This window comes from Panthera pardus, unplaced genomic scaffold (assembly GCF_024362965.1).
Source record: "Panthera pardus isolate Hobbes unplaced genomic scaffold, ASM2436296v1 HiC_scaffold_8, whole genome shotgun sequence".
In the NCBI taxonomy this organism is placed as follows: domain Eukaryota; kingdom Metazoa; phylum Chordata; class Mammalia; order Carnivora; family Felidae; genus Panthera; species Panthera pardus.
The window spans coordinates 153,306,374-153,332,152 of record NW_026527013.1 but is presented as its reverse complement, the minus strand read 5'-3'; the positions used below and the strand labels follow the sequence as shown (position 1 = coordinate 153,332,152).

The 25,779-nt window shown below is 40.2% G+C and overlaps 1 protein-coding gene and 1 pseudogene across 6 annotated transcripts in view; both read right to left on the bottom strand.

Moving 5' to 3' along the window:
* Positions 1–25,200, bottom strand: part of UBN2 (ubinuclein 2) — an 86,789-nt gene extending 61,589 nt beyond the window's left edge. For 2 of the 6 annotated variants that reach the window (XM_019452909.2, XM_019452911.2), the window contains exons 1-2: positions 24,496–25,199; positions 18,253–18,342 (exon numbers count right to left, since the gene is read on the bottom strand). In XM_019452909.2, coding sequence (XP_019308454.1) covers positions 18,253–18,342; positions 24,496–24,966 — 561 coding nt within the window. In that variant the 5' untranslated portion in view covers positions 24,967–25,199. Of the gene's footprint in view, positions 1–18,252; positions 18,346–24,495 lie in introns of all 6 variants that reach the window. The other 4 variants (XM_019452908.2, XM_019452912.2, XM_019452913.2 and 1 more) reach the window with 3 other exon arrangements.
* Positions 7,278–7,346, bottom strand: LOC128775778 (U7 small nuclear RNA; annotated as a pseudogene).
* Positions 25,201–25,779: the final 579 nt, after the last annotated feature.

Here is a 25,779-nt window from a genome sequence, read left to right as displayed (position 1 = left end):
ATGCTGGACTTGCTGAGAAGTCACCAACGTGGTGACATCCTTTTCTAAGTAATTTGTAAAAGTAATCCTGATTCAATGTTATATTTTTATTACATCCAGATGTTAAAAAACCTAACCCCCATAAAAAACCTAACCCCCCATAACTTCATTGTATGCTTTTCGGTGACCAAGACAGCCCTGTTACTATACCACTACCGCCAAGAAAGTCATTATAGTGTGAGATAAAGTAGCAGTTCCCGTATTTTTAGATTTTTACAATTAGGTAAATTTTAAAAACAATTTTGGAGACCAACACAAGGTGGCAACCCTTCTCCCCCCTCCCCACCCCCAAATAGAGCCATTAAAGGGCATAATCTCAGAACAACAAAAATCCTTCTCAAGAAATACTAGTTCGCAGGGGCGCCTGGGTGGCTCAGTCAGTTCAGCGTCCAACTGCGGCTCAGGTCATGATCTCACAGTTTGTGGGTTCAAGCCCCGCATCAGGTTTTGTGCTGACACCTCAGAGCCTGGAGCCTGCTTCAGATTCTGTGTATCCCTCTCACTCTGCCCCTTCCTTGCTGGCTCTCTCTCTCTCAAAAATAAATAAAACCATTTAAATTTTTTTTAAAAAAAGAAAAAAAAAGGAAATACTAGTTGGCAACATTAAACATATACATACATAACACACACACACACACACACACACACACACACACACACACATATACACATACACACATATACACAGCATGTGTGTGCTTATATACAACACATGTAATAAATTGTTCTTATTTTTTTCCATTTGTCAGGTCTGCAAACTGGGACCCTTACAACTAGTTTATAGAACTACAGTTAGAAGCAGAAGTTAAAAAAAAAAAAAAAAAGACAAACAGAAGGAGGTATTTCTAGGATAGTTACATACATGCAATTAAGCATGAGAGACTATTTCACCCAAAAACCAGACAGAACTCGAAAGAGAATATAAAAACGCACAGATACATGAAAACTAATATAAAAATATAGTATATTTTTATACTATATAAAAAATATAAAAACAAATGAATATTAACCCTGTTACATATTAAATATATTTAAAGTTATGAGAGTTAACAACATAATAAAGGCCATATATGATAAACCTACAGTTAACATCATATTCAGGGGGAAAATATGGAGACCTTTACCCTAAGGTCAGGAACAAGACAAGGAAGTTCACGCTCACCGCTTTTACTCAACATAGTACTGGAAGTCCTAGCCACAGCAATCAGAGAAGAAAAAGGAATAAAAAGCATCCAAATCAGTAAGAAGTAAAACTTTCACTATCTGTAGATGGTATGACACCACATATAGAAAACCCCAAAGACTCCACCAAAAAACAACTAGACCTGATAAACGAATTCAGTAAGGTCTCAGGATACAAAATCAACTTATAGAAATACACTGCATTTCTATACACTAATAATGAAGCAGCATAAAGAGAAATTAAGAAAACAATCTCATTTACAATTGCATCAAAAATAATAAAATACCAAAGAATAAACTTAACCAAGGAGGTAAAAGACCCATACTCTGGAAACTATAAAACACTGAGTGATGAAAGACACTGAAGATGACACAAATGAAAAGATACGCCTTGCTCATGGACTAGAAGAACAAATATTGTTAAAATGTCCATACTACCCAAAGCAATCTACAGATTTAATACAATTCCTTTCCAAATACCAAAAATATGTTTCACAGAACTACAGTAAACAATCCTAAAATTTGCATGGAACCACAAAAGACTCTGAATGGCCAAAGCAATCTTGAGAAAGAAAAAGCTGGAGGTATCACAATCCCAGATTTCAAGTTATACTACAAAGCTGTACTGATCAAAACAGTATGGTACTGGCACAAAAACAGACACATAGATCACTGGAACAGGATACAAAGCCCAGGAAAAAATCTCACAATTATGTGACCAATAATCTTCAACAAAGGAGGCAAGAATATGCAGTGGGAAAAAGTCTCTTCAACAAATGATACTGGGAAAACTGGACAGCAATATGAAAAGAATAAAGCCAGACCACTTTCTTACACCATACACAAAAATAAACTCTAAATGGATCACAGACCTAAATGTGAGAGCTGAAATCTCAAAATCCTAGAAGACAGCACAGGCAGTAGGTCTCAGACATTTTCCATAGTAGCATTTTTCTAGGTATGTCTTCTGAGACAAGGGCAACAAAAGCAAAGATAAAATACTGGGACTACATCAAAATTAAAAGCTTCTGCACAGCCAAGGAAACAATCAACAAAACAAAACAAAAAACAACCTACTGAATGGGAGAAGATATTGGTAAATGAAATTATACAACTCGACACCATAAATAAATAAATAAATAAATAAAACAATAAATAAATAAAACAAATAATCCAATTAAAAAATAGGCAGATGACACAGACATTTCTCCAAAGAAAACATCAAGATGGCCAACAGACACGTGAAAAGATGCTCAACATCACTCATCATCAGGGAAATGCATATCAAAACCACAATGAGATATCACCTCACACCTGTCAGGATGGCTAAAATCAAAAACACAAGAAACAACAAGTGTTGGCGAGGGTGTGGAGAGAAAAGAACCCTTGTGCACTATTGGTGGGAATGCAAACTGGTACAGCCACTGTGGAAAAGAGTATGGGGGCTACTCAAAAAATTAAAAGTAGAATTACCATATGACCCAGCAATTCCACTACTGGGTATTTACCTGAAGAACATGAAAACATTAATTCAAAAAGATTTATGCACCCCTATGCCTACTGCAGCAGAAGTTAAAAAAAAAATTTTTTTTCGCTATTTACAATAGCGAAATTATGGAAGCAGTCCAAGTGTCCATTGACAGATGAATGGATAAAGAAGATGTAGAGTGTGTGTTTGTGTGTGTGTGTGTGTACATACATACATATGCTGGGATATTATTCACCCGTAAAAAAGAATGAAATCTTGCCAGTTTCAACCACGTGGATGAATCTAGAGAGTACAATGCTAAGTAAAATAAGTCAGAGAAAAACAAATACCATATGATTTCACTCATATGTGGAATTTAAGAAACAAAACAAATGAACAAAGGGAAAAAAAGAGACAAACCAAAAAACAGACTCTTAACTTTACAGAACAAACTGATGGTTACCAGAGGGAAGGAGGGTGGGGGGGACGGGTGAAATAGGTGAAGGGGATTAAGAGTCCACTTATCTTGATGAGCACTGAGTAATATACAGAATTGTTGAATCACTATATTGTACTCCAGAAACTGATATAACACCATATGTTAACTATACTGGAATTAAAATTTAACAATTAAGTTAAAAATAAAGTTATGGGAGTTAAAATCGACATACCAGGAATGTAAGAATAAACATAAATCAACAACAATGTTCAGAAACCTATCCTAGTAGGTAGGAATTTAACATGAGAAAGGCGGCATTACAACTCAACAGAGAGTAATTAATAAATCAAATAAATGGAATTAAAGATACTAATTTCATCTATCAAATTATAAACTGGCAAAATGGAGAAGAAACAGGACCACTCAAGCACTGCTGGTAACAGTATACCATGAAACTCTTCTGGAAAGCAATCTAAAAGCATCTGCCAAGAATTCGGCCATCCTCTTGTGTTTCTTCTTTTTGTTTCTTTATTTTCCAAACTTTCTATAAAGTATTAATGTCATAATGGAAATACAGTAAAATAATTTTTAAAACTCTTTACCTTATTTGACCTGATAATTCTATGTAAGCTTATTTCAAACCACTACTTAGATTCAAGAATATCTGTTAAGAACTTATGCCATAGAAAGTAACACGCTGGAGTGCCTGGCTGCTCCATAGGAAGGGTATACGGCTCTTGATCTTGAGGTCATGAGTTCGAGCCTCATGCTTTAAGTTGTACAGACTACTTAAAACAAATAAATATTTTTTTTGAAAAAGAAAGTAATATGGTAAATGTCAGAAAGAATTAAAAAAAATTTTTTAATTGTAAAAAATTACATAGTATACTGTTACCAGCGGTGCAGAGCCCGATGCAGGGCTCAAATCCAAGAACCAGGGCTCAAATTCATTAACCAGGAGATCGTTACCTGAGCCAAAATCCACAGTCAGATGCTTAACCAACTGAACCACCCAGGTACCCTCAGAAAGAATTTAAATTAAGTAGTAAAAATCCTGTCCTGAACAATCTTAAAACAAGACAATCTACTCAAAAATTAACTGAGTACCTTCCAAGTGCCAGCCTTCATGGATTTTATAGTATTGTAGACAGGAGAAAGATTACACAAATTACAGTAATGATACACAGTAGAAAAGAAAATATAGGTGGTACCAGACTTTTCTAACCGCGGTCTTAAGGCTTTCCGTAGATATTTATGCCCGGACAACATGAGTGGAAGGATCAGAACAGGAAGTGACTAGACAAGATTAGTGCTGAACAAAATCACTCCTGTTGTGGTGGGGGATGAGCAAAGATAGGGAGATGGGTTAGGAAGGGAAGAAATGCAGAGATGTGCAAGAAACTCCTAAGTTACTGGGGGCATAAAATATATATTTAAGCAGCAAACATGATGATGACGACGACCAAGATGATGATGGCTACCACCCGCTGAGTGCTAACTTTGCACCAGCGCCTCTTCTAAGTGTAACCATCTATTATTTCACATTTGACAAATGGGAAAAGCTAAAGCTTGTAAAGGGCAAATAACTTGGCTAAGACCACACAGAAAGTAATTGAGCTAATCTTCAAACTCATGACTATCTGGCTCCAAAGTGCCATTCCATTAAAAGTTCTATAAGAGAAGTTATAGAATCTCTGGGGTCATTTTCCTACTTGGAGACCCCTTAAAACTCAATACCAGAAACTGAAACCAGTGTCCCCACTGTCAGCCACCTCCAAATTAGCTCCTTCCACTTGAACATTCCCATTTTATTCATCCTGTTTTTCTGCCTTAAAACTTCAGTGAGCTAAAATTAAAAAGACTCATGATACCAAATGTTAACAAGGATGTGGGGCTACTAAAACTCTCCTACACGGCTGGTGCGAAATGAAGACCCATTCTGCAAAACAGTTGACAGTTTCTTATAAGCTTAAACGTACACTTCACATATGACCTAACAATCCCACTCTTCGTATTTACTCAAGAAAAATGGAAACGTATGTCCACCCAAAAAGCTATATGCCAACGTTCAGAACATCTTTATTCATAGCAGCCAAGAACTATGGCTTACTATGCAGCAACACAAGGGAAGGAACCGCTAACAACATGCAACCCATGGATGAATTTCAAAAGCATCATGCTAAGTCAGAGGGGCCAGACACAAAAGACTTTAAGATTCCCAGAAACCACAGAAACGCTAGAAACCACAAAATAAAAACAAATAAAAAACTTATACTGACATGAAGTAGGTCTGAGAATACCAGGGACCAGGAACGAAGGGAGAGGATTATCTATGGAGAGGTAAGAGGGAACTTTCTGGGTTCTGGGGAGAACAATTTAAATGAATGAATTGTAGGTACTTACCTTTCAGAAGTGCTGATTTTTAGAACTCCTCATTATTCTTTCTACTTCAACTCTCTCCCCACAAACCTTTGTTCATGTGGTTTTTCACATCTGCAATCTCCTTTCTATTCCACCTGCCATTGCTATAATCTCGGCCACTATTTTTCACCTAAATGTAGTGAATGCCTTAATTAGCCTCTCTTCCCTCATTCATCTTAGTTTATCCTGCATTATACCATCCAATTAATACTTCTAAAATACCATTTCATATCACTCCTCTGTTCAAAATGCTTCATAAGCATCCTATTATAAAATAAATCCAAAACCCTTAATAAGGCATTAAAGGCATTTAAACTACCTTTCCAACTTTTTCTTACAATTTCCCAACTTGAACACTCTGATTCATTCAACCGATCTATCCACTCTCCTCCTAAACACACTGAAGTTTATCTTTCTTCTGCCTTCCCCTTATTGGGAATAATCTCTTACTCCTCTCTGAATTTCCCCACCCTTCCCAGCTAATAAGTTTTAAACCCTTCCTCCTTCATGCTTTCTAATTAAAATCAAAGTGATCTTTTTCTACTCTCCTAACATTTTTTATCTAAGGACAGCTAACTGCCTCTAAGATTTACCTAGGGAAAAACTAAAAAAACAAATAGGTTCTGTTGGAATGGGCATGATTACACATAACTTCTGCATAACTAGCACAAATAACTTCTGCATAACTAGAAAGATCTAGGAACATTTTAGTCTAATCAAGCTGATCAGGAGTTACCACAGGAAGACATAACTGCTATAACTTGTACAAAGGATGTACAGGTATAAGTTCTTCACCAAGCATCCTATCAATCATAGCATCATAACAATAATAAAGGTATAAATTACATATACTGTGACACATCCATTCAATGTTAATGGTCATTTAAAAAATTTTTTTAATGTTTATTTATTTTTGAGAGAGAGAGAGCAGGAGCAGGGGAGGGGCAGAGAGACAGGGAGAAACAGAATCTGAAGCAGGTTCCAGGCTCTGAGCTGTCAGCACAGAGCCCGACGCGGGGCTCAAACCCACAAACTATAAGATAGTGACCTGAGCCGAAGTTGGACACTTAACTGACTGAGCCATCCAGATGCCCCACTAACAGCCATTTTAAAACCATGTGGTAGAGGAATATTTAATAGTACGGAAGGCAATAAAAGTAGTTTACCAAATGCTATGTATAGTTCAGGCTAGTCATAGAAAAGACAGTATTCACTAAGCATTTGAAAGTGTTCAGCTTAGGGGTGCCTGGGTGGCTCAGTCGGTTAAGCGGCCGACTTCGGCTCAGGTCATGATCTCGAGGTCCGTGAGCTCACGCCCCGCGTCGGGCTCTGTGCTGACCGCTCAGAGCCTGGAGCCTGTTTCAGATTCTGTGTCTCCCTCTCTCTGACCCTCCCCTGTTCATGCTCTGTCTCTCTCTGTCTCAAAAATAAATAAACGTTAAAAAAAAAAAAAATTAAAAAAGGAAGTGTTCAGCCTAAACTAGTAATTGTGGAGATGACATTAAAATAACAAGATCTTGTTTTCTTGCTTTTTTTAAAAATAAGATCTTTTTTAATTCTCATACAAACAGTAGGATCTCATTTATGAAAAACACAACAATATATGTCCATAAATATATGTAAAAAGCTCAAAGAATCACAACAAGCAGATAACCATGTTTGCTACAATGGAGAGGGGATACAATTGGAGGCAGTCGTGAAGGAAGATTTTGACTTAATATGTATTGTTTGAATTTTTCCCCCTTTGGTAGGAACTAGAAAACCTGCTGGATGAATTCTCAAAGAGCTGTAACACTGTGAATTTGTTCGTAATAACAGGAATGTATTCATATGCTACTTAGACGATTAAAAATAATTTTCTTAAGTGCAAGAGAGTACATCTGTAAGCAGACAAGCATTTTTAAAAGCCCTGAAAGGGCTACACATCCAACTACTAACAGTGGTTATGCTTGGTAGTGGGATTATAGATGATTAAGTGGTTTTTACTTTCTTCCCTTTTTTATCTGTATTTATGTATTCTTTTACACTGAACAAAATCTTTTGAAATATGTAAATGCTTACATAAACACATCTCTAGAACAAGAAACTCAAACAGTGATTATCTCGGGGGGGGGGGAGGGACTGGTTAGCTAGGAGTTAGGAGTAGGAGGGAGATTTACTTTACATCATATTCCCTTCATATCTTTTGAGTTTTTGTCAAGTACATGTACTACCTATTCAAAATTTCTTCATCTGGCCCACCAAATGTTCAATACCATTTGGGTTTTCACTCCTTACATGGTTCTGCTTCCTAGTCCCACTTCAGGGAAAGAGCTTTGGACAAACCTGTATTAGACACCGCGGTGCCCAAGTAGCTCTTTCTCAAACCCCTCCCCGATAGCCAGGATTTTAATAGTCTCTCCTCTACCTATCAATGGCCTTCTGCCAAAGCATTTACAGTCAGGCACATCCCAGCTCCTTCCATCATCACAGAGGCCACCAGAGTACAGTTTTCTGGCCTCAATTCCCTTTTCCTCATCTCCTGGTCTTCCTGGAAACAATTCTCTCTTGGTTTGCCCTCCGCCTCACCTCCTCTTTTCCATTCTCCACCCTCTAGTTCTCTGGCTCCCCAGTTACGCTCAAGTCCAGTGATATGCAAATGGTATAAACTGGAACCAAATACTAGACAATTCACAAATATTAGAATTTCACCTAATTCTAAGGAAATCAAGATACATTGGCAAAGGATTATATTATAGGATCTTCCTGAATAGGCCTGTTTTGAACTGGTCTCTTTTCCAGCAGCCTTAGAAAGGATCCTCCCTGCAGTAGAATCAAAGTCTTATTTGATAAATTTTCCAGACCTTAGCCGTTGTTAATGTTACACAGTTTACACAATAAATGCATCCTATAAAAACACAAAACTTATTTTCCAAATTAAAAAAAATAATCTTGAGTTTTGCTACATCTAAAATGAAGAATCCCCTTTGAATCTATTCCCCTAGATCACTAGTTTACTATGACTCAGAAGAAAATGACTTACTGAATCATTAGTACCTGTTTAACCTGATAATCAGTATTTCAAGCCAATGCTGTCTGATTACACTATAACACTAAGCTGGAAAACAAACAAACAAAATGTTCTTAGTACAGGATCCCACCCCGGTCACCTCCCTGCCAATTAACTCCAGGTAATAAGAAACCTAACTAATAAGCAACATTCATTGATCACCTATGGAAGACAGAGGAAGCATGACAGTGAATGCTAAGACTGCAGTCTTTTTTTAATGTTTATTTATTTATTTATTTTGAGAGAGAAGGGGAGAGAGAATATACCACTGAGTGAGGGGCAGAGAGGGAGGGAGGGGGAGGAAAATGGGGTGGGGGAGAGGGAAAGAGAGAGAAAGAGAGAGCGAGAGAGACAGAAAGAGAGAATCCCAAGCAAGTTTGTACCGCCAGCAGAATCTGACGTGGGGCTCAAACTTACAAACTGAGATCACTGAGCTGTGAGAAACTGAGCTGAAATCAAGAGCCAGACACTTAACCAACTGAGCCACCCAGGTGCAATCTTATAACTGAGAAGAATGTAACTCCTGATCACCAAGCTTCTCTATTTGCCCCAGCCTGGTCACAACCTTATCATTCTCCACTTCCACTGATTTCCTTAACCCGCCCATAGAAAAGAGTAGAAATGTAAGTCAGTGGAAAGACACCCAAGAGCTGACTTAACAGCACAGATATAACGTACACAGATTTCTTGAATCGGCACTTAGGATATTGGGCCTTCCTTCCAAATACCCTAAAACTGCTCATTCTCAATTGTTCCTAATGGTTTCAGGAAGCTGAAGAGAATTTGTTTAGCTCAAAGAGGTCAAGGAACTGAAAAGGCATGTCATGACAAGTGATTCCAATTGGTAACTCCAATAAAGAAAACTATTATTTAAGAATTCTTCCTTGCCCCTCAACACGTCTCCGGAGGCAAGGGAAACAAAAGCAAAAATGAACTACTGGGATCTCATCAAAATACAAAGCTTCTGCACAGCGAAGGAAACAATCAGCAAAACTAAAAGGCAACCGACAGAATGGCAGAAGATATTTGCAAATGACATATCAGATAAAGCGTTAGTATCCAACATCTATAAAGAACTTATCAAACTCAACATCCAAAAAACAAATAATCCAGGGAAGAAATGGGCAAAAGACATGAATAGACACTTCTCCAAGGAAGACATCCAGGTGGCCAACCGACACATGAAAAAATGCTCAACATCACTCATCATCAGGGAAATACAAATCAGAACCCCAATGAGACACTACCTCACACCTGTCAGAATGGCTAACATTAACAACTAAGGCAACGACAGATGTTGGCGAGGATGCAGAGAAAGAGGATCTCTTTTGCATTGTTGGTGGGAATGCAAGATGGTGCAGCCACTCTGGAAAACAGTATGGAAGTTCCTCAAAAAACTAAAAATAGAACTACCCTCCGACCCAGCAATTGCACTACTAGGCATTTATCCACGGGATACAAGCGTGCTGTTTCGAAGGGACACGTGCACCCCCATGTTTATAGCAGCACTATCAACAATAGCCAAAGTATGGAAAGAGCCCAAATGTCCATCGATGGATGAATGGATAAAGAAGATGTGGTTTATATATACAATGGAGTATTACTAGGCAATCAAAAGAATGAAATTATGCCATTTGCAACTACGTGGATGGAACTGGAGGGTATTATGCTAAGTGAAATTAGTCAGAGAAAGACAAAAATCATATGATTTCACTCATATGAGGACTTTAAGAGACAAAACAGATGAACGTAAGGGAAGGGAAACAAAAATAGTATAAAAACAGGGAAGGGGACAAAACAGAAGAGACTCAGATATGGAGAACAAACTGAGAGTTACTGGAGGGGTTGTGGGAGGGGGGATGGGCTAAATGGGTTAAGAGGCATTAAGGAATCTACTCCTGGAATCATTGTTGCACCAGATGCCAACTAATTTGGATGTAAATTTTAAAAAATGAAAAATAAAAAAAATTTTTTTAAAGAATTCTTTCTTGCCCTATATTTAAGAATCTCCCAACCTCAGTCTGTTTTAAAAGGTTGTTATTTTATGTTTTTATTACATATGTAGTACCATATATTGTTGGTCTATAGAACCTAAATTTCTGGTACTTGTGCTTCACAAAAAGAATTTATTTTGTGGTAGTACAGCAGATTTATCCAAATTGCTTTACCCAACCCTACCATGTTGATCTTTAGGGACCAGACCTAACAGAAGGCCAAAACAGAGGAAAAACAGCCAAGGAAGTTCCCAAGGAAGCTGTAACCCCTCATAAAGTGTCGATGATTATCAAATAATATGAGTCACTGATAAAATTCTTAAACCTCCCAGAAAGAGTGCATAAATGTTTTCTAACATCCACTTGTGTCCGTCTCATATTTGAGGCCACTTTTTAAGCAATCCATAATTATTTTAAATAATTATGCTTAAAAAAAGCATATTTCCTTTTCACTCAATTGAGTAGTATTTACTAAGAAGTCACTCATTGGAAATTATACAGTTATTCCAAATATTGCCATTCTCTTCTTGCAGCATTATTTATAATAACCAAGTTATGGAAGTAACCTAAGTGTCCACTGATACATACATGGATAAAGAAGATATGGTGTGTGTGTGTGTGTGTGTGTGTGTGTGCGTGTGTGTGTGTGTGTGTATATATATATATGTATATATATACACACACACACACACACGCACACACACAATGGAATATTACTCAGCCATAAAAAATGAAATCTTGCCAGCTGGGACAACATGGATGGAGCTAGAGAGTATAACGCTAAGGGAAGTAAGACAGAGAAAGACATGATTTCACTCAGATGTCGAATTTAAGAAACAAAACAAATGAACAAAGGAAAAAAGAGGCAAACCAACAAACAAGCCTCTTAACAACAGAGAACAAATAGATGGTTACCAAAGGGGAGATAGGTAGGGGGATGTGTGAAATAGATGAAGGGGATTAAGAGTACACTTATCATGGGGTGCCTGGGTGGCTCAGTCAGTTGAGCGTTTGACTCTTGATTTTGGCTCAAGTCATGATCCCAGGGTCATGGGATCAAGCCCCACATCGGGCTCTGCCCACAGACCACATGCAGAGCCTGCTTGGGATTCTCCCTCTCGGCCCCTCACCTGCTCACGTTCTCTCTCAAAATAAATAAACTTTAAAAAAAAAAAAAAAGAGTACACTTACCACGATGAGCACTGAGGAATATATGTAACTGTTGAATCACTATATTGTACACCTAAAACTAATATAATACTGTAAGTTAACTATACTGGAATTAAAATAAAATTTAGAAAAAAAGATGTTGCCATTCTTTAAAACATATCAGGGCAAAATCAATTTTAAAAAGCTTGTATACAAAAAGAAAATCAAGACTTTATAAATATACTTTTTTATTAAAAACAGTATTAACTCCATTTGATCAACTGATTTTATTTTTCAATTGCTTTATTTATAAGATTGCTGAAAACTACTTTCCTACCATCAAATCTACCCTTATCCTCTCTTTTAAAATAAATATGAAGCTATCAGGGCTCCGAGAGTCCAAAATCACATAGAGTTAAATATCAAATGTGGCATTCAAAATCTATATGGTAAAGTAAGTGAATTTTAAAGTCATAATGTGACTTCAGAAATGCTAATAAATGTTTGGCTGAATACATGTCTTCCTATTCAGAGAGTCATTCAGATTCAAAGAGCTGAGCAGCTGAGCCCCTGCAAGGCACCAGATATTATGCTAAGCACTTCCATTTAGATTATTGAATTTATATCCGATTCTAGGATACCATGATCTTTCAAGATGGCTAGGGTAACAGAGTGAGAAAAACCACTAAAAGAAATCTTCCAACCACCACAGGTTTTCCTATGCCCTCGAAGGTTCAGAGAACAAGTCTATACCCATCAAAGCGAACTTCATTCACTGATGTAGAGTGTATACAGCCTCAGAAAAAGCATACACAATCTAGAAACCATCTAAAAACTGAGTTGGAAATTCAGGATATTCAGGAAACTAGGACATCTAGCCTAAACATTTGGAGCCTTAAAATTGAGAATGAGGAAAGGAACACAAACCTCTTTAAATTGTATCCTGCTTTCTTCCTATAGTAACCAACAAGAAAAATTTGGAACCTATGGAGAAGTATCAAAGGTTGGACTTAGCTATTTAATAAGATTTATATACAACAACCAATTTAGTATGCTCTAAGTAAAATTAAGCACTGAACAGTTACATTCCTCTTTTCCCAAGATAACATGTAGCAATTAATGCTGAACATTCATTGTTACATTACCTAAAAGGTAACAGGACACAGGCAATAAAAAGAGGACAGAATAGAGGGAAAAAACAAACCATTTGATACAGGGTACTATGTTTACAATTTCATAAGTCCTATAATTTCCATTACTGCTTTTCAACTACTAAAATTGTCTCCATCCCTTCCCCCAAGCAACTGCTGCAAGACAAAGGACACATCCTGAACTCCACATTGTCCCTCCTTTTCCCTCAAGTGGCAGCCAGCTCCACTTCACACAGCTCCTTTCCAGCACAAGGAACCGCCACACACACGCACTCCAGACCACAAGAAGCCCATAAACTTGCCTCAGCCCTCCACCACACCACTCAATTTGTCACTAACGTTGCTTATAGACCCAGCCACCACTCAATGCATCTTATTATTCCCCCGTATCATGGAAACCCCCAACTGAGTTTAACTTGCTCCGTTCTCTGAAACTTCCTACAAATGCATTCTCCTCCACAACGGAAATGGCAGGCCCTCCCACCTGTACCACCAACCACCCAGCTCACAGAAGACAAGGGGCAGATGTGAAAGTACATGGACTGATAAGTTAAATAAATCAGAAAAAAAGAAAGAGTGAAGCAAGTATACCAAGTCTCCAACTAGGGCCTGAGAGCTGGATACGGCCCACAGATGTATTGTTTAGTCTAGTAGGTGTTTTAACTAGAAGCCAATATTTAAGAAATATTAGAGGAAAATCCAGACTTCAGCCTTCTTTTGAGAAATGTAAAGATGTGACAACCCTAAGCCCAAGTCCCCGCAAAGTAAGAAGCGCTACAGCTGACAGGAGCTGTCCCCTATTTCAGACAACCCCCCACCTTTACTGTTCACGTGGCCTGCTTCGCTGGTGGATCAGTGGGCATCTGAATTTGCTACAGGATACTAAAGGAACTATTGGACAGTAAACTACAGTCAATAAAGATCTTCAGTGATTAAGAGTGACCTTTTGCGAGAGCCTAGCACCGTACAACATATCTCCTCCCAGGTCGCTTTGGCCCAATGATTTTCTTAAAGGGTTCCAAATACTTTGTTGCGGTCTTTACGAAGACTGTAATAACTAACTGTCTGTAAATGGTGATTGACCGTTTGGAGAATGACCAAAGATAAAGGCCATTTGGAACAGAATGCCTGAGCTAAAAGATCAAAATCAGTGGGGCAGTCAAATAATAGAGGTTAAAAATCCCATGCATGTTTATATCAAAAAGAATTTATGACATGTACAATGAGACGGAGCAGTTCTCCACGAGACTGACATGTTTAAGTAGTATTTCCTATTTAGATAGCACCTTAAATATTTTCAACATTAAAAATCTATTTTTTCATCTGACGCTGACAAAACCCCTGTGCTATAAATATAAAGTTGGCTACACAGATCTTGTTTTCCCCTGACAGATACCAAAGCATAAAAAAGCCAAGAGGCTTCACTAAGGTCGGCTAGTTAACATGGTAAAGATAGGATGAGAATCCAGCTGTGTTAACTCACAATCCTGTGCTCCTTCCGCTTCTTACCCACTCGATATCCTATGCTGGGCAGAAAAGTTATTCCAGGGATTACAGACAAATGTGGTTTGACAGGAGACTGGAAGAATCCATTCAATGACTCTGCACCAAGGTCTCCAAAATTCCTTCCAGTTGCAAGAGCGGAACTGGCCTTTCTACTCACTTTCAGATCCCCAGAGTCAATCACTTCCACAGGCACTGCTTGCTACTCGATGTGTGTGTCTATGTCTTGTCTTCCCAATTATTCTGAAAGTTTCTCCAAGAGAAAGCAACTATCATGCCCCTTTGTATGCCCAACGTAAATCCTCAAGTACTTTATCATTTATACACAAAATTTAACAAAAAAAGTGCATCTCTCGTTCTAAAAAGCAGAGAGCTAGAAGTAACCTTAAGTGATTTTCAGAAATAATGACAAGGACAACTAAATTATATGAAGGAAACAAAAGTTAGAAGGTAGCTAGTTTCATGTTTTATAAACCTCCAAATTAAGTCCTCGTTTTATCACCAAAAAAAGTTTTTTTAAGGACATTAAAAAAAAAAAAAAAAAGGAAATGTAACCTTGGTGGGTTAACATTTTGCAATATTTTACATATACTATTTAAGGCTTTTTACTTGAAATATAAATATACATATAACATATACATAAATATAAATATACATACAGACATCCCAATTTGCTACCTCTCAACACCAAAAAAATCTTTGCTGTTTATTTTTTTTAATTTTTTGTTAATGTTTATCTTATTTTTGAGAGAGACAGAACATGAGCAAGGCAGGAGCAGAGAAAGAGGGAGACATGGAATCCAAAGCAGGCTCCAGGCTCTGAGCTGTCAGCACAGAGTCCAACTCAGGGCTCAAACCCACAGCCGTGAGATAATGACCTGAGCCAAAATCAGACGCTTAACTGACTGAACCTCCCAGGTGCCCCAAATCTTTGCTGTTTAGAAGTGATCTTTTGTGACAGCCCGGGGCCTAGAGGTGGATAAAGTATCTTCTCCCATCACTTTCAACCTGACGATTTTCTTAATTAAAAGGGTCCAAATAATTTGTTAAAACATACATACTGAATACCCGTAATACTCATGGCACATAAAGGCCTCATAGGGTAGGACATTTTAAATCTCTACTTAGAAAGGAAATACGAGGGGTGCCTAGGTGGTGCAGTTGGTTAAGCATCCAACTCTTGATCTCAGCCCAGGTCGTGATCTCGCAGTTCGTGGGTTCAAGCCCCGCACTGGGCTCTGCGCTAATGGTGTAGATCCTGCTTGCGATTCTGTCTCTCCCTCTCTCTGCCCCTCCCCTGCTTGTGCTCTCTCTCTCTCAAAATAAATAAATAAACTAAAAAAGAAAAAAAAATTTTAAAGAAAGGAAATAAGAGAGTAAGTAGCCACAATAAAAATCTAGAGAAGAAATATAGCCCATTAATTTGAATTATAACAAGAGTAATATTTTATCCCTGCATAATTACAGCACCTGGATACAACCCAGTTATTTGGAACTCGATTTTACACATCAACCACCTTCTTCAGAATATTGGTTTTTCCATGGCAAGTACTATCCAAGAGCTCCCCAATAAGATTTAATGCTAACTCTGAGGCAGTACATCATACACTGAGTCACAATACTTATAGGATCATATGCTAGGAATTCTTCCATTTGCAAAGGGCAATTCTAATTCTTAGTTCTATAACCTATGGAAAAAATAGGCACTCCAATGTAGTATTAGAGGAATGGAAACTGGCAACTTAGAAACTGGTAATTTGGTTAATATATACCCAAACTAAATAAATAAATGCATATATCTTTTGACCTAAAAATTCCACTTCTAGGAATCTGCCCAACAGATAAACTTGCAACTCTGTGAAATACCACGCGACTAAGTAATTTACTGTAGCACTATTTACAACAGCAAACTTTTGGAAACAATTTAAATCATTTGGGGACTGGTTAAATAAACTGTGATATGTCCATACAATGGAATACCATGCAACCCTGAAAGAGAGAGAGGGAGGGAGGGAGGGAGGGAGAGAGAGGGAGAGAGAGGGAGGGGGAGGGAGAGAGGGGGGGAGAGAGAGAGAGAGAGAGGGGGGGGGGGAGGGGGAGGGAGGGGGGGAGAGAGAGAGAGGGAGGGGGAGGGAGGGGGAGAGAGAGAGAGAGAGGGAGGGAGGGGGAGGGAGAGAGAGAGAGAGAGAAGAAAGTTCTCTTTGTATTGATATGAATAAATCTCCAAGTTAGAGTAAATGAAAAAAACAAAGAACAGAAGGACCCCCAAAAGCATTATGCGCCTCTGGGAGGTGAGATTATGTGGGTGAACAAAAGAATGAAAGATTTTTCACTCTACACTTTTTGAGTTCTGAACCATGTAAATATATTGTCTGGTTAAAACATTAAATTTAACCAATGTATCAACTTGCATAAAAAAGCCATAGGGGGCGCCTGGGTGGCTCATCAGTAGAGCATCTGACTCCTGATTTTGGTTCAGGTCATGATCCCAGGAAGGTGGGATCAAGCCCAGCAGGGAGCCTGCTTAGGATTCATTCATTCTCCCATTCTCTCTCTCTGTCTCTCTCTCCCCCTATGCCCCTCTCCTGTGCTAGCACGCTCTCTCACAAAAAAAAAAAAAAAAATCGTTGGGGCACCCGGCTGGCTCAGTCAGTAAACCATGGGACTCTTGATCTCAGGGTCATGAATTCAAGTCCCACTTTGGGTACAGAGATTACTTAAAAAATCAAGCCATAGTACGTCAGAATATATAACGAGAACACCATATTTTAATTAAACACTACAGTTTACATAACGACTTTTGCTATTCTTTCCATCAAAACGCCCGCCAGTCCATCCCCAAATTATTATATAATTACAGAATATAAAGCCAGAAGGAGTTTCAAAGAGTCTTCAAAAAAAGAAAACTGTGGCCCACAAAGGTTAAATAATCTCACCAAAGGACAATTTGTAGGTGGCAAAGTAGGGCCTACAACCTGATCCACATCCCAAAGCATTCTCATACATTTCCCTCACCCCAAATATATTCTTCATTAGCACAAGGAGCCAACTAGTGTCAACCAAGATCCTAATTGAATCTGGATAACATGAATGACAGGGCTAGCACCACCTGACCTCCTATCTCTGTGAGACAGTTTTCAGTGCTTACAGGGGAACCCGAAAGGGGTCTTGCTTTTCATGGGTTATGTTTTAGCAAAGTGCCATGAAGTCAAGTCATAGGATAAACATCAGGAGTGAGGAGGGGAGAGGGCTTTCCTACAAACCCAGTTACTAGAAAACTTGAGGAAAATGTTAAGCAACTTCACAATCAGGTCATTAGAATTTATTTTTACATTAAAACCAATACCAATCTATTCATGGCACAGAATTTAAAATGTACATGAATGTTTAAGGTAAACAAGAGACTTTCAAAGAAATTTCATGCTGCTTCTGATTGATTCTGATCCCCAGGGCCTAGAAGTACACACATTCATTCTCTTAAAGTCTAAAGAGGCATGAAAACTGGAGACATACTACACCAAGGGAATTAAAGTGGTCTTTTCAATGGCAGTGGAAAGACAAAGGATCAGAGCTGGACACACATGGATATGTAGCTTAGTTCCTGCCACTGTGTGATCTTGAGCTCAGAGCCTCAGTTTCTTCATGTGTAAAACGCACTCAGTATTACTTAGTATGTGGTGTTATTATAAGGATGGGAGAAAATATAAGTTAAGCAAGGTACCTGGACTCTATAAGGAGTGCAATTTATAAGAGCAAAATAAGGTTTGCAGTGGGTATTATAAGCCCTCCCAACCAGTCACAGGTGGAAAAAAGGCCAACAGGGTAAAATGACCTAGTGAAGAGTATATTGTACTCACATATTTCATTTCAAACTTCTTAGCCAACATTTCCACTTCTTGCCTCTCTTGCTGCTCGTCATTAAATGGGTCTTCTGTGTGAATGGGCTTCTTCTGATTCAAAGAAAATGGGAAAAGAAATAAAAGTATTAGTACTGCTTCAACCAGAGGCAAATACATCCTTAAATTTAATAATGAGAGTCAAAATTTCCAAATATTAACAAATGAGTTAGAAGCATTAAAAGTAACCAGAAAGAGGGGCGCCTGGGTGGCTCGGTCGGTTAAGCGTCCGACTTCGGCTCAGGTCATGATCTCACCGTCCGTGAGTTCGAGCCCCGAGACCGGCTCTGTGCTGACCGCTCAGAGCCTAGAGCCTGTTTCAGATTCTGTGTCTCCCTCTCTCTCTGCCCCTCCCCTGTTCATGCTCTGTCTCTCTCTGTCTCAAAAATAAATAAATGTTTAAAAAAAAAAATGCTAAAAAAGTAACCAGAAAGAAATGTTCATCTGTAGCAAAATAACACTTCAGTTTTAATGGATTCTTACACATTCTCAAGTTTTTCGGTGAACAGCTCAACAATTCAACTTGTCTCCTCCTACAGAATGATCTATGGCCACCATGTCCAAAATAAAAAGGCCAAAAATCCCCCAAGAAAATTAGATAAAAACAAAAATCCCACTTATAACTCTAGTTTGAGATCTTCCCGACAAAGATAACTGCTTTGGTCAGGAAATGCTTCTCAAAGGATCACCTGGTTATTCATCAGTGTCCCCGCTGATTTATCTGCCCTGAGCTGTCACTAGAGTATCTGTAGCTGCTACAGCCTTCTGCTGAGGCCGGGCATCAACACTCTACCTACATCACCTACTTTTGTTGGTTTAATTTTTTTTAACGTTTATTTATTTTTGAGAGAGACAGACAGAGCGGGAGCATGGGGAGGGGCAGAGAGAGGGGGAGACACAGAATCCAAAGCAGGCTCCAGGCTCTGAGCTGTCAGCACAGAGCCCGACGTGGGGCTCGAACCCACGAACCGCGAGATCATGACCTGAGCCGAAGTCCGACGCTCCACCAACTGAGCCACCCAGGTGCCCCAACATCACCTACTTGTTATCAATGGGTAGTCATTCAGGGAATACATACTACCTTCAAACAAAGCTAGAAAAGTGAAGTAGCTGCGAATAGATTACATTACCATGGCTTCCTTCTAGCAGGGGAGAATCAAAGTTTATTATAATACATGGTTTTTAAAAAACCACACAAACAGCTCGGATCCCACATTTGCCATCCATTTACCGAAACAAACAAAAACATAAATCACATCCTTTACTCAGGTTTACTATTTTAGCAGGCACATTTCATATATATAGTTTTTCAGCACAAAAAAGGGGAAACAAGGAGCTGCATATGCATCAAAATTCTACTTGTACCCAATTATGAACAACTGACTAGAAAGTTAATTTTTTAAAAAAGGAAGGCTAGGTATTTTTACTGAGGTAGTATTTTCAGGAATTAAAGATAAAGTATATTACAAGTGAAATATTGGATACAGATTCAGCTGAATCTGAAGAAAAAAATTCAGAAGGGACAAAGGTTTGCACACTTTGGAACAGAGATATTTCATCCTGGGTATAAAGGCTGAGGTTTGGTCAGTCTAAAAACATGACCGAAAAATATGAACAGAATTCATACAAAACAATTCATCAGACCTAGGGTATAAGAACAAAAGGATGCTCTTAAAGCTTAAAGAAGTAATCTTAGAATCAACTTGTAAAATTATCTACTGTAATGAAGTAATATATTTACAGAATCCTTTATCCCAGTAGGAGCTACCTGTGCAAAAAATACATATGAGCTGAAAGGAATAATTAAACCAGCAGGAAGAGACTGATAATGAAATAAGAAATACGAAGCATGTCCAGGATATAGCCCTAACCTGAGCCTAAGGACAGAGAGCAACCACCATGACTGCCATTATGAACTTATGCTTCAAGTCACTGTGAAGTCTAAACACTAGGTCTTCGTGTTGGTCTGACCCATTTTATATGTGAAATATAAACACACGGACATATATTTTTAATAAGAATCACCTTATGTGCCATTTTATAAGATTTTGTGTAGACTTCATAGAGACATCAAAAATAAATCTCTTACTCTTGACAGTCTGTAAAAATAAATTTAAGAAAACTGACTCACTCTCCTTTCACAGTTAAGAAATCAACCCCTACCCACAATCAAGGCTCTAAGTAAGCTTTATGGTTTTCCGATGGAAAAAAAGATTTGAAAATCAGTAAATATCAAAATTATGAGCTACCCACAGGCATGAACATTATAATAATTTTGTCCTTTGACGTTAACTCATTAACACCATTTTCGGATCTTTCACGTTACCGAAAATATGCACTATGACAATGGGATACCATAGAATTCTGTAAAAGTATAACCATATTAACACCATAATCATTTTTTTCCTTTTTTAAGTTTATCATTTTGAGAGAGGGAGAGAGAGAGGGAGGGGGAGAGAGGGAGAGAGGGAGAGAGGGAGAGAGGGAGAGAGGGAGAGAGGGAGAGAGGGAGGGAGGGAGGGAGGGAGAGAGAGAGAGAGAGAGAGAGCATGGGGTGGGGGGTGGGGCAGAAGGGGGGGGAGAGAGGGAGGGAGGGAGGGGGAGGGAGGGAGCCAGAGGGGGAAGGAGGGAGAGGGAGAGAGAGAGAGACACCTAAGCAGGCTCCACCTGTCAGAACTGACCCAATGTGGGGGCTCAAACCCCACCAACCGTGAGATCATGACCCAACCAGAAATCAAGAGTCGGACGCTTGACCAACTAGCCACCCAGGCACCCCTTTTTCTTTTTATACTATGTGTTCAATTAATCACATTCACAAATGGATGCTCTAGTTAACTGATTCCCTCGTTTACTAAAAGTTAAACAAAAATTACTTGCATAGCAATTACTGCCAGAACTTATATCTAAACTGTACTATTTCCCTTTAGCCAGAAATGGTGAACACATTCATCTCTGAGGATAGAGACAATTGCCATGCCTCAGTCATCATCCCGAACCACCTCAATCAGGGCTTAGCAGTCCACAGAGATAACAAGGTAAGGGTTTAGCTAACCTGCGTCCTTATAACCTAACAAGAAGGGATTTTGTTTTTCATATTTTGCCAACATACACTCATTTAACTGCGCTTTGCCTCATTAATAAAAAATAATATGCAAAAATTCTGTTTGCATTCGGTTAATCAGGGTTTTACTATTCATTTTGTATCTATGAAGGGGAATGATTTATTTATTTATTTATTTTTTAACGTTTATTTATTTTTGAGGCAGAGAGAGACAGAGCATGAACGGGGGAGGGGCAGAGAGAGAGGGAGACACAGAATCGGAAGCAGGCTCCGGGCTCTGAGCCATCAGCCCAGAGCCCGAGGCGGGGCTCGAACTCACGGACCGCAAGATCGTGACCTGAGTTGAAGTCGGACGCTTAACCGACTGAGCCACCCAGGCGCCCCAGAAGGGGAATGATTTAAATGTATCCCGATAAAGATGGTATTCACATGCGACACAGATTTATACCTACACCTATTAACTAAAATCTTATTCAGTGATAGATGGCTATTTCAAAATTTAGAATCTTTTTTCTTTTAATTTTACACAATGTCTTTTCCTTGCCTTTCTACTCAAACTCTGCTACACAGTAAGTTTTTCAATTACAAAAACTCAACATTAAAACTATTTTGAAAAGATTATAACATCCTTAAAAATAACTGGACTCTCCCTGAGGGAAGAAAAACCAAGTTTGGGAATCACTGCTTTGCAGATCAATTCTGTTGGTTTCATTTTGCTTTTTTTGTTGGTTTCTATTGCTAGGATTTCCTTTCATGGAAATATGACAACCTCATTTAAAGAAATGTTTCCTACAATTCCTTTAAAAATATGTTCATTGGGAGTTATCATAGGTAAATCTGGCAAATCTTGGTTGCAAAGGTGCATTGTATAAACCATGGGGGTTTTTTTGTTCAGAATACAACAAATGATACTTGGCTGAATATACAAGAAAAAGTGACCAATGTATCCCAAAATTGAGAGCATAAACAGAAAAACTAATCTGAATTATTCATCTTTCTCCTATTACATGAAACTAGTAGTTCTGATATTATCAGGTTAACAAACAAGGTAGGGGGTCAAAATTAACTTTTTTTGGTCGTAATTAAAAGATAAATATCTACTATTACTTTGTCATGGAATGAATATCATAGCATTAAGAGGATCAGAACAAATCCCTATTTCTACTATAACTCTCGTTTTAGTTCATTTTGGCAGGATCCTCTAAATTTTTTTAAACTATACAATTTTAAGAAGTTTTGTTTTATTAACAAGTGGTACTAGTATGGAAAGAAATACTAATAAAATTACATACAAGCACTTTGCATTTGCGTCCTCATTTGCAAAGTGGGGACAATGGTTCCTACCTCAAGGAGCTCTGCTGGACTGATTCCATAAGCCATACACCTTACTCAGACCTGTGTCTAGCACGCACATAGGAAGAATTCAGTAAATATTAGCTACCATAATGTATTTTTACCCAAATATGATGCTTTTCATCTGTAATGTATGAAGTAGATTAGGGAGTCAAACAGCAAACTTACTTAGATGAGAAGATCAAATACAATTTACTTGAAAAATGCTCCAATCCAGTATTTTCAAAATTATTTTGGAAAAAAGAAACACCAAATTTATAAAAAGGAGGGGTACTAAAGTGAGTCTGAAGGATAAAATGTTATGTGGACATGGCCAATATAATCTCTACCCTTGCCAATTCATTTAGGTTGCAAACATTTAAAATGATTTGACCTAGGGGCACCTGTGTGGCTCAGTCAGTTAAGCGTCTGACTTCAGCTCAGGTCATGATCTCGTGGCTCATGAGTTCAAGCCCCGTGTTGGGCTCTGTGCTGACAGCTCAGAGCCTGGAGCCTGCTTCAGATTCTGTGTCTCCCTCTCTCTGCCCCTTCTCCCCCTGCTCATGCTCTGTTTCTCTTTCTCTCTCAAAAATAAACATGAAAATAATAATAATAAAGTGATTTGACCACACAACAATATTTACAAATAATGATCAAAAGATTCATTGGCCTTAAAATAAACAAAATCAAGTGACATTAATATATTTTTAAAGAGTCATTCATCTCAACTATAAAGATAGTTGAGAACAAAAACAAAACAAATGACTTCTTGAGTCCATTAGATCTGTACTGAAACAAACCTAATAAAGAGCATAACCTCTAAATGACAGAGGAAATTGTTCTTACTGCTTTTACTCTATCATTTCCCTTTCTAGTTTACTTCTAAAGACCACCAAAACCTACAATAAAGATTACAATTAGCAACAAACCTCTCTCCTATCTTCGTTGTTCACCAGTTCCATCAAAGGCATACCTATGGATTTTCAACAGTTTCTAAAAATTCAAAGCTAAGATGTTTTTCATTGTTCTCCAAAAATCACCACGGCCAATACACCATCCTCCAACGCGGACCTATAAACTAACGATAAACACTGAAATAAAAGTATGATGGTAGGCGCCAAAGACACCTTCCCATTCAATTACACTAAGAACAAACTATACAGAAAACAAAGCTAAATAGGTTTACCAATAGCAACATGAGAGAGGAAAATAAGTAACCAAATAACCCACTTCTTCATTCCTAGAGCGGAATCCTTAGTCTGAAATTTTTCAGATTACTTTCAAATCCCCTTCAATTAAGAGAAATACCCAACGTTCGCAAGCACACCTCAGAGCCAAACATAAGAGTGAAGAGGACGATGTCGAGGGGTTACACTATCTCTGGGCTTCCGACCGGGGGGCGTGTCCCCCAAGGTTTTCTCTTCCTTTCTACCGGAATGACTGCTGGAGCTCCACAAGGAAAACCCAACCACGTAACTTGCAGAGCTCCCAGATTTTGTATGGGGAGCAGAAAGGAACATAAATTCTGAGGTCCCGAAAGCTGCAGAGGAAAACCGGCTCCGAGCGGCATTCGGAGCAGGCGAGCGAGGGGGGGGTCGGCGGAGCCGGGTGGGAGCCTTGGCCAACCCTGGGGAGCAGGGGAAAGCAGCACCGACCACTCGTCCACCCTCTCGGCCCCTGCCCCCGCCAGCCCACCCTCCCAGGCGACCCGAGACGCGCAAAGTGGGCGTCGGAAGGTGCCAACCACTGGGAGAGGCGGACGCGTCCTGAGACTCCCAGGGTCTGGGGGGTGAGAGAGGAATCTTCTGTACCCGTTGTTCTCCGCACAGCAGCAGCTCCGGGTAACTGAACTCCACGCAGCTCTCGTCGGTGGGATCCTTGAGCACCAGCTCCAGGCGCACCGTCTCCCTCGGCGGCCTCTGCTGCGGCTCGGCCCGGGAAGCCGTCTCCCGCGGCGGGGGCGGCTGCAAGTGCAGCTGAGGGAGCGGCGGCGGCGGCGGCTCGGGCCGCGGGGGCTCGCGCTGCAGCGACATGGGCGGCTCGGCGCGGCTGACCTCGCGCTGGGGGAGCGGCTTCTCCCGCGGCGGGGGCTGCACGTCCGACCGGGGGGCAGCCTCCCGCGGGGTCGGCTGCTCCGCCCGGGCCGGCTCGCGGTATGGCTGCGGCTCCAGCCGGGGGGGCTCGCGAGGGTACTCGGGCTCGCGTTCGGCCCCCGGGTAGTCGGCCTCGCGCCGCCTCACCGGTGACAGGCTAATAAACGCTACTCTGCGTGGCTCCGCCATCCCCACTGTTCTGGCCCTGTGCCTTCGCTCGAGCCGGCGCTCGGTTCTACGCCGAGTTGTTTGCCTGCCCGCCCTTCCTTTTGCTTTCCGTCGCTTTTCTTCCCTCCACCACCCTCAGTCGTCTCTGCCGACGCCACCGTGAGTGCGGACCGTGCCCCCTTCCCAGCCACTATGTTCTGATGGGCTCCACCGCCATCGCCAGGGTCGCCGCAGCCGCCATGTTGGATACCCCACATAAATAGAAGCAGGCCGCTGAGCGGGCGCATGCGCAGATAGGAGACGCTCGCGTCCACCGTCGTGGCTGCGGCTCAGTTTTCCTCTTTTCCTCCCAACAGTCTGGAGTCCAGACAGGTCAGCGGAAGTGACGTAGTGGCAGGGCCGGTTTCCTTGGAAACGGAGACGCCGTCTGCGCCCTTCCTAAAAGGGAGGGGTCTGGGGTTTCCCCAGCTTCCCGTTTGCACCCGGAAACCGGAGGCGCGCGTGGGGCTCAGCAAAGAGCCAGCGTCGGGATGCGCTTGGGACTGACCTAATCATGGCGCTGGGTCCCGTCCGGCCCATTCCTCCGGCACTCGGCTCTAATGAGCTGGGGTTGTCAAGCTGCTTACTCGAGGCGGAGACGGAGAAAGGGTTGAGGGACGCGAGGACCAGCTGCGGTGCCTGCCTGCCCGGCGCCCCGCTGCCCGAAATACCGAGGGAAGAAAGGAAATGGCTAACTCCAGCCGGACTCGCCCTGCGGCTTCCCTCCGCAGAGCGCAACACTGACTCCCACAGGCCTACCTCTCCTCGACCGACTGCTGTCGCCCGGCCACGGTG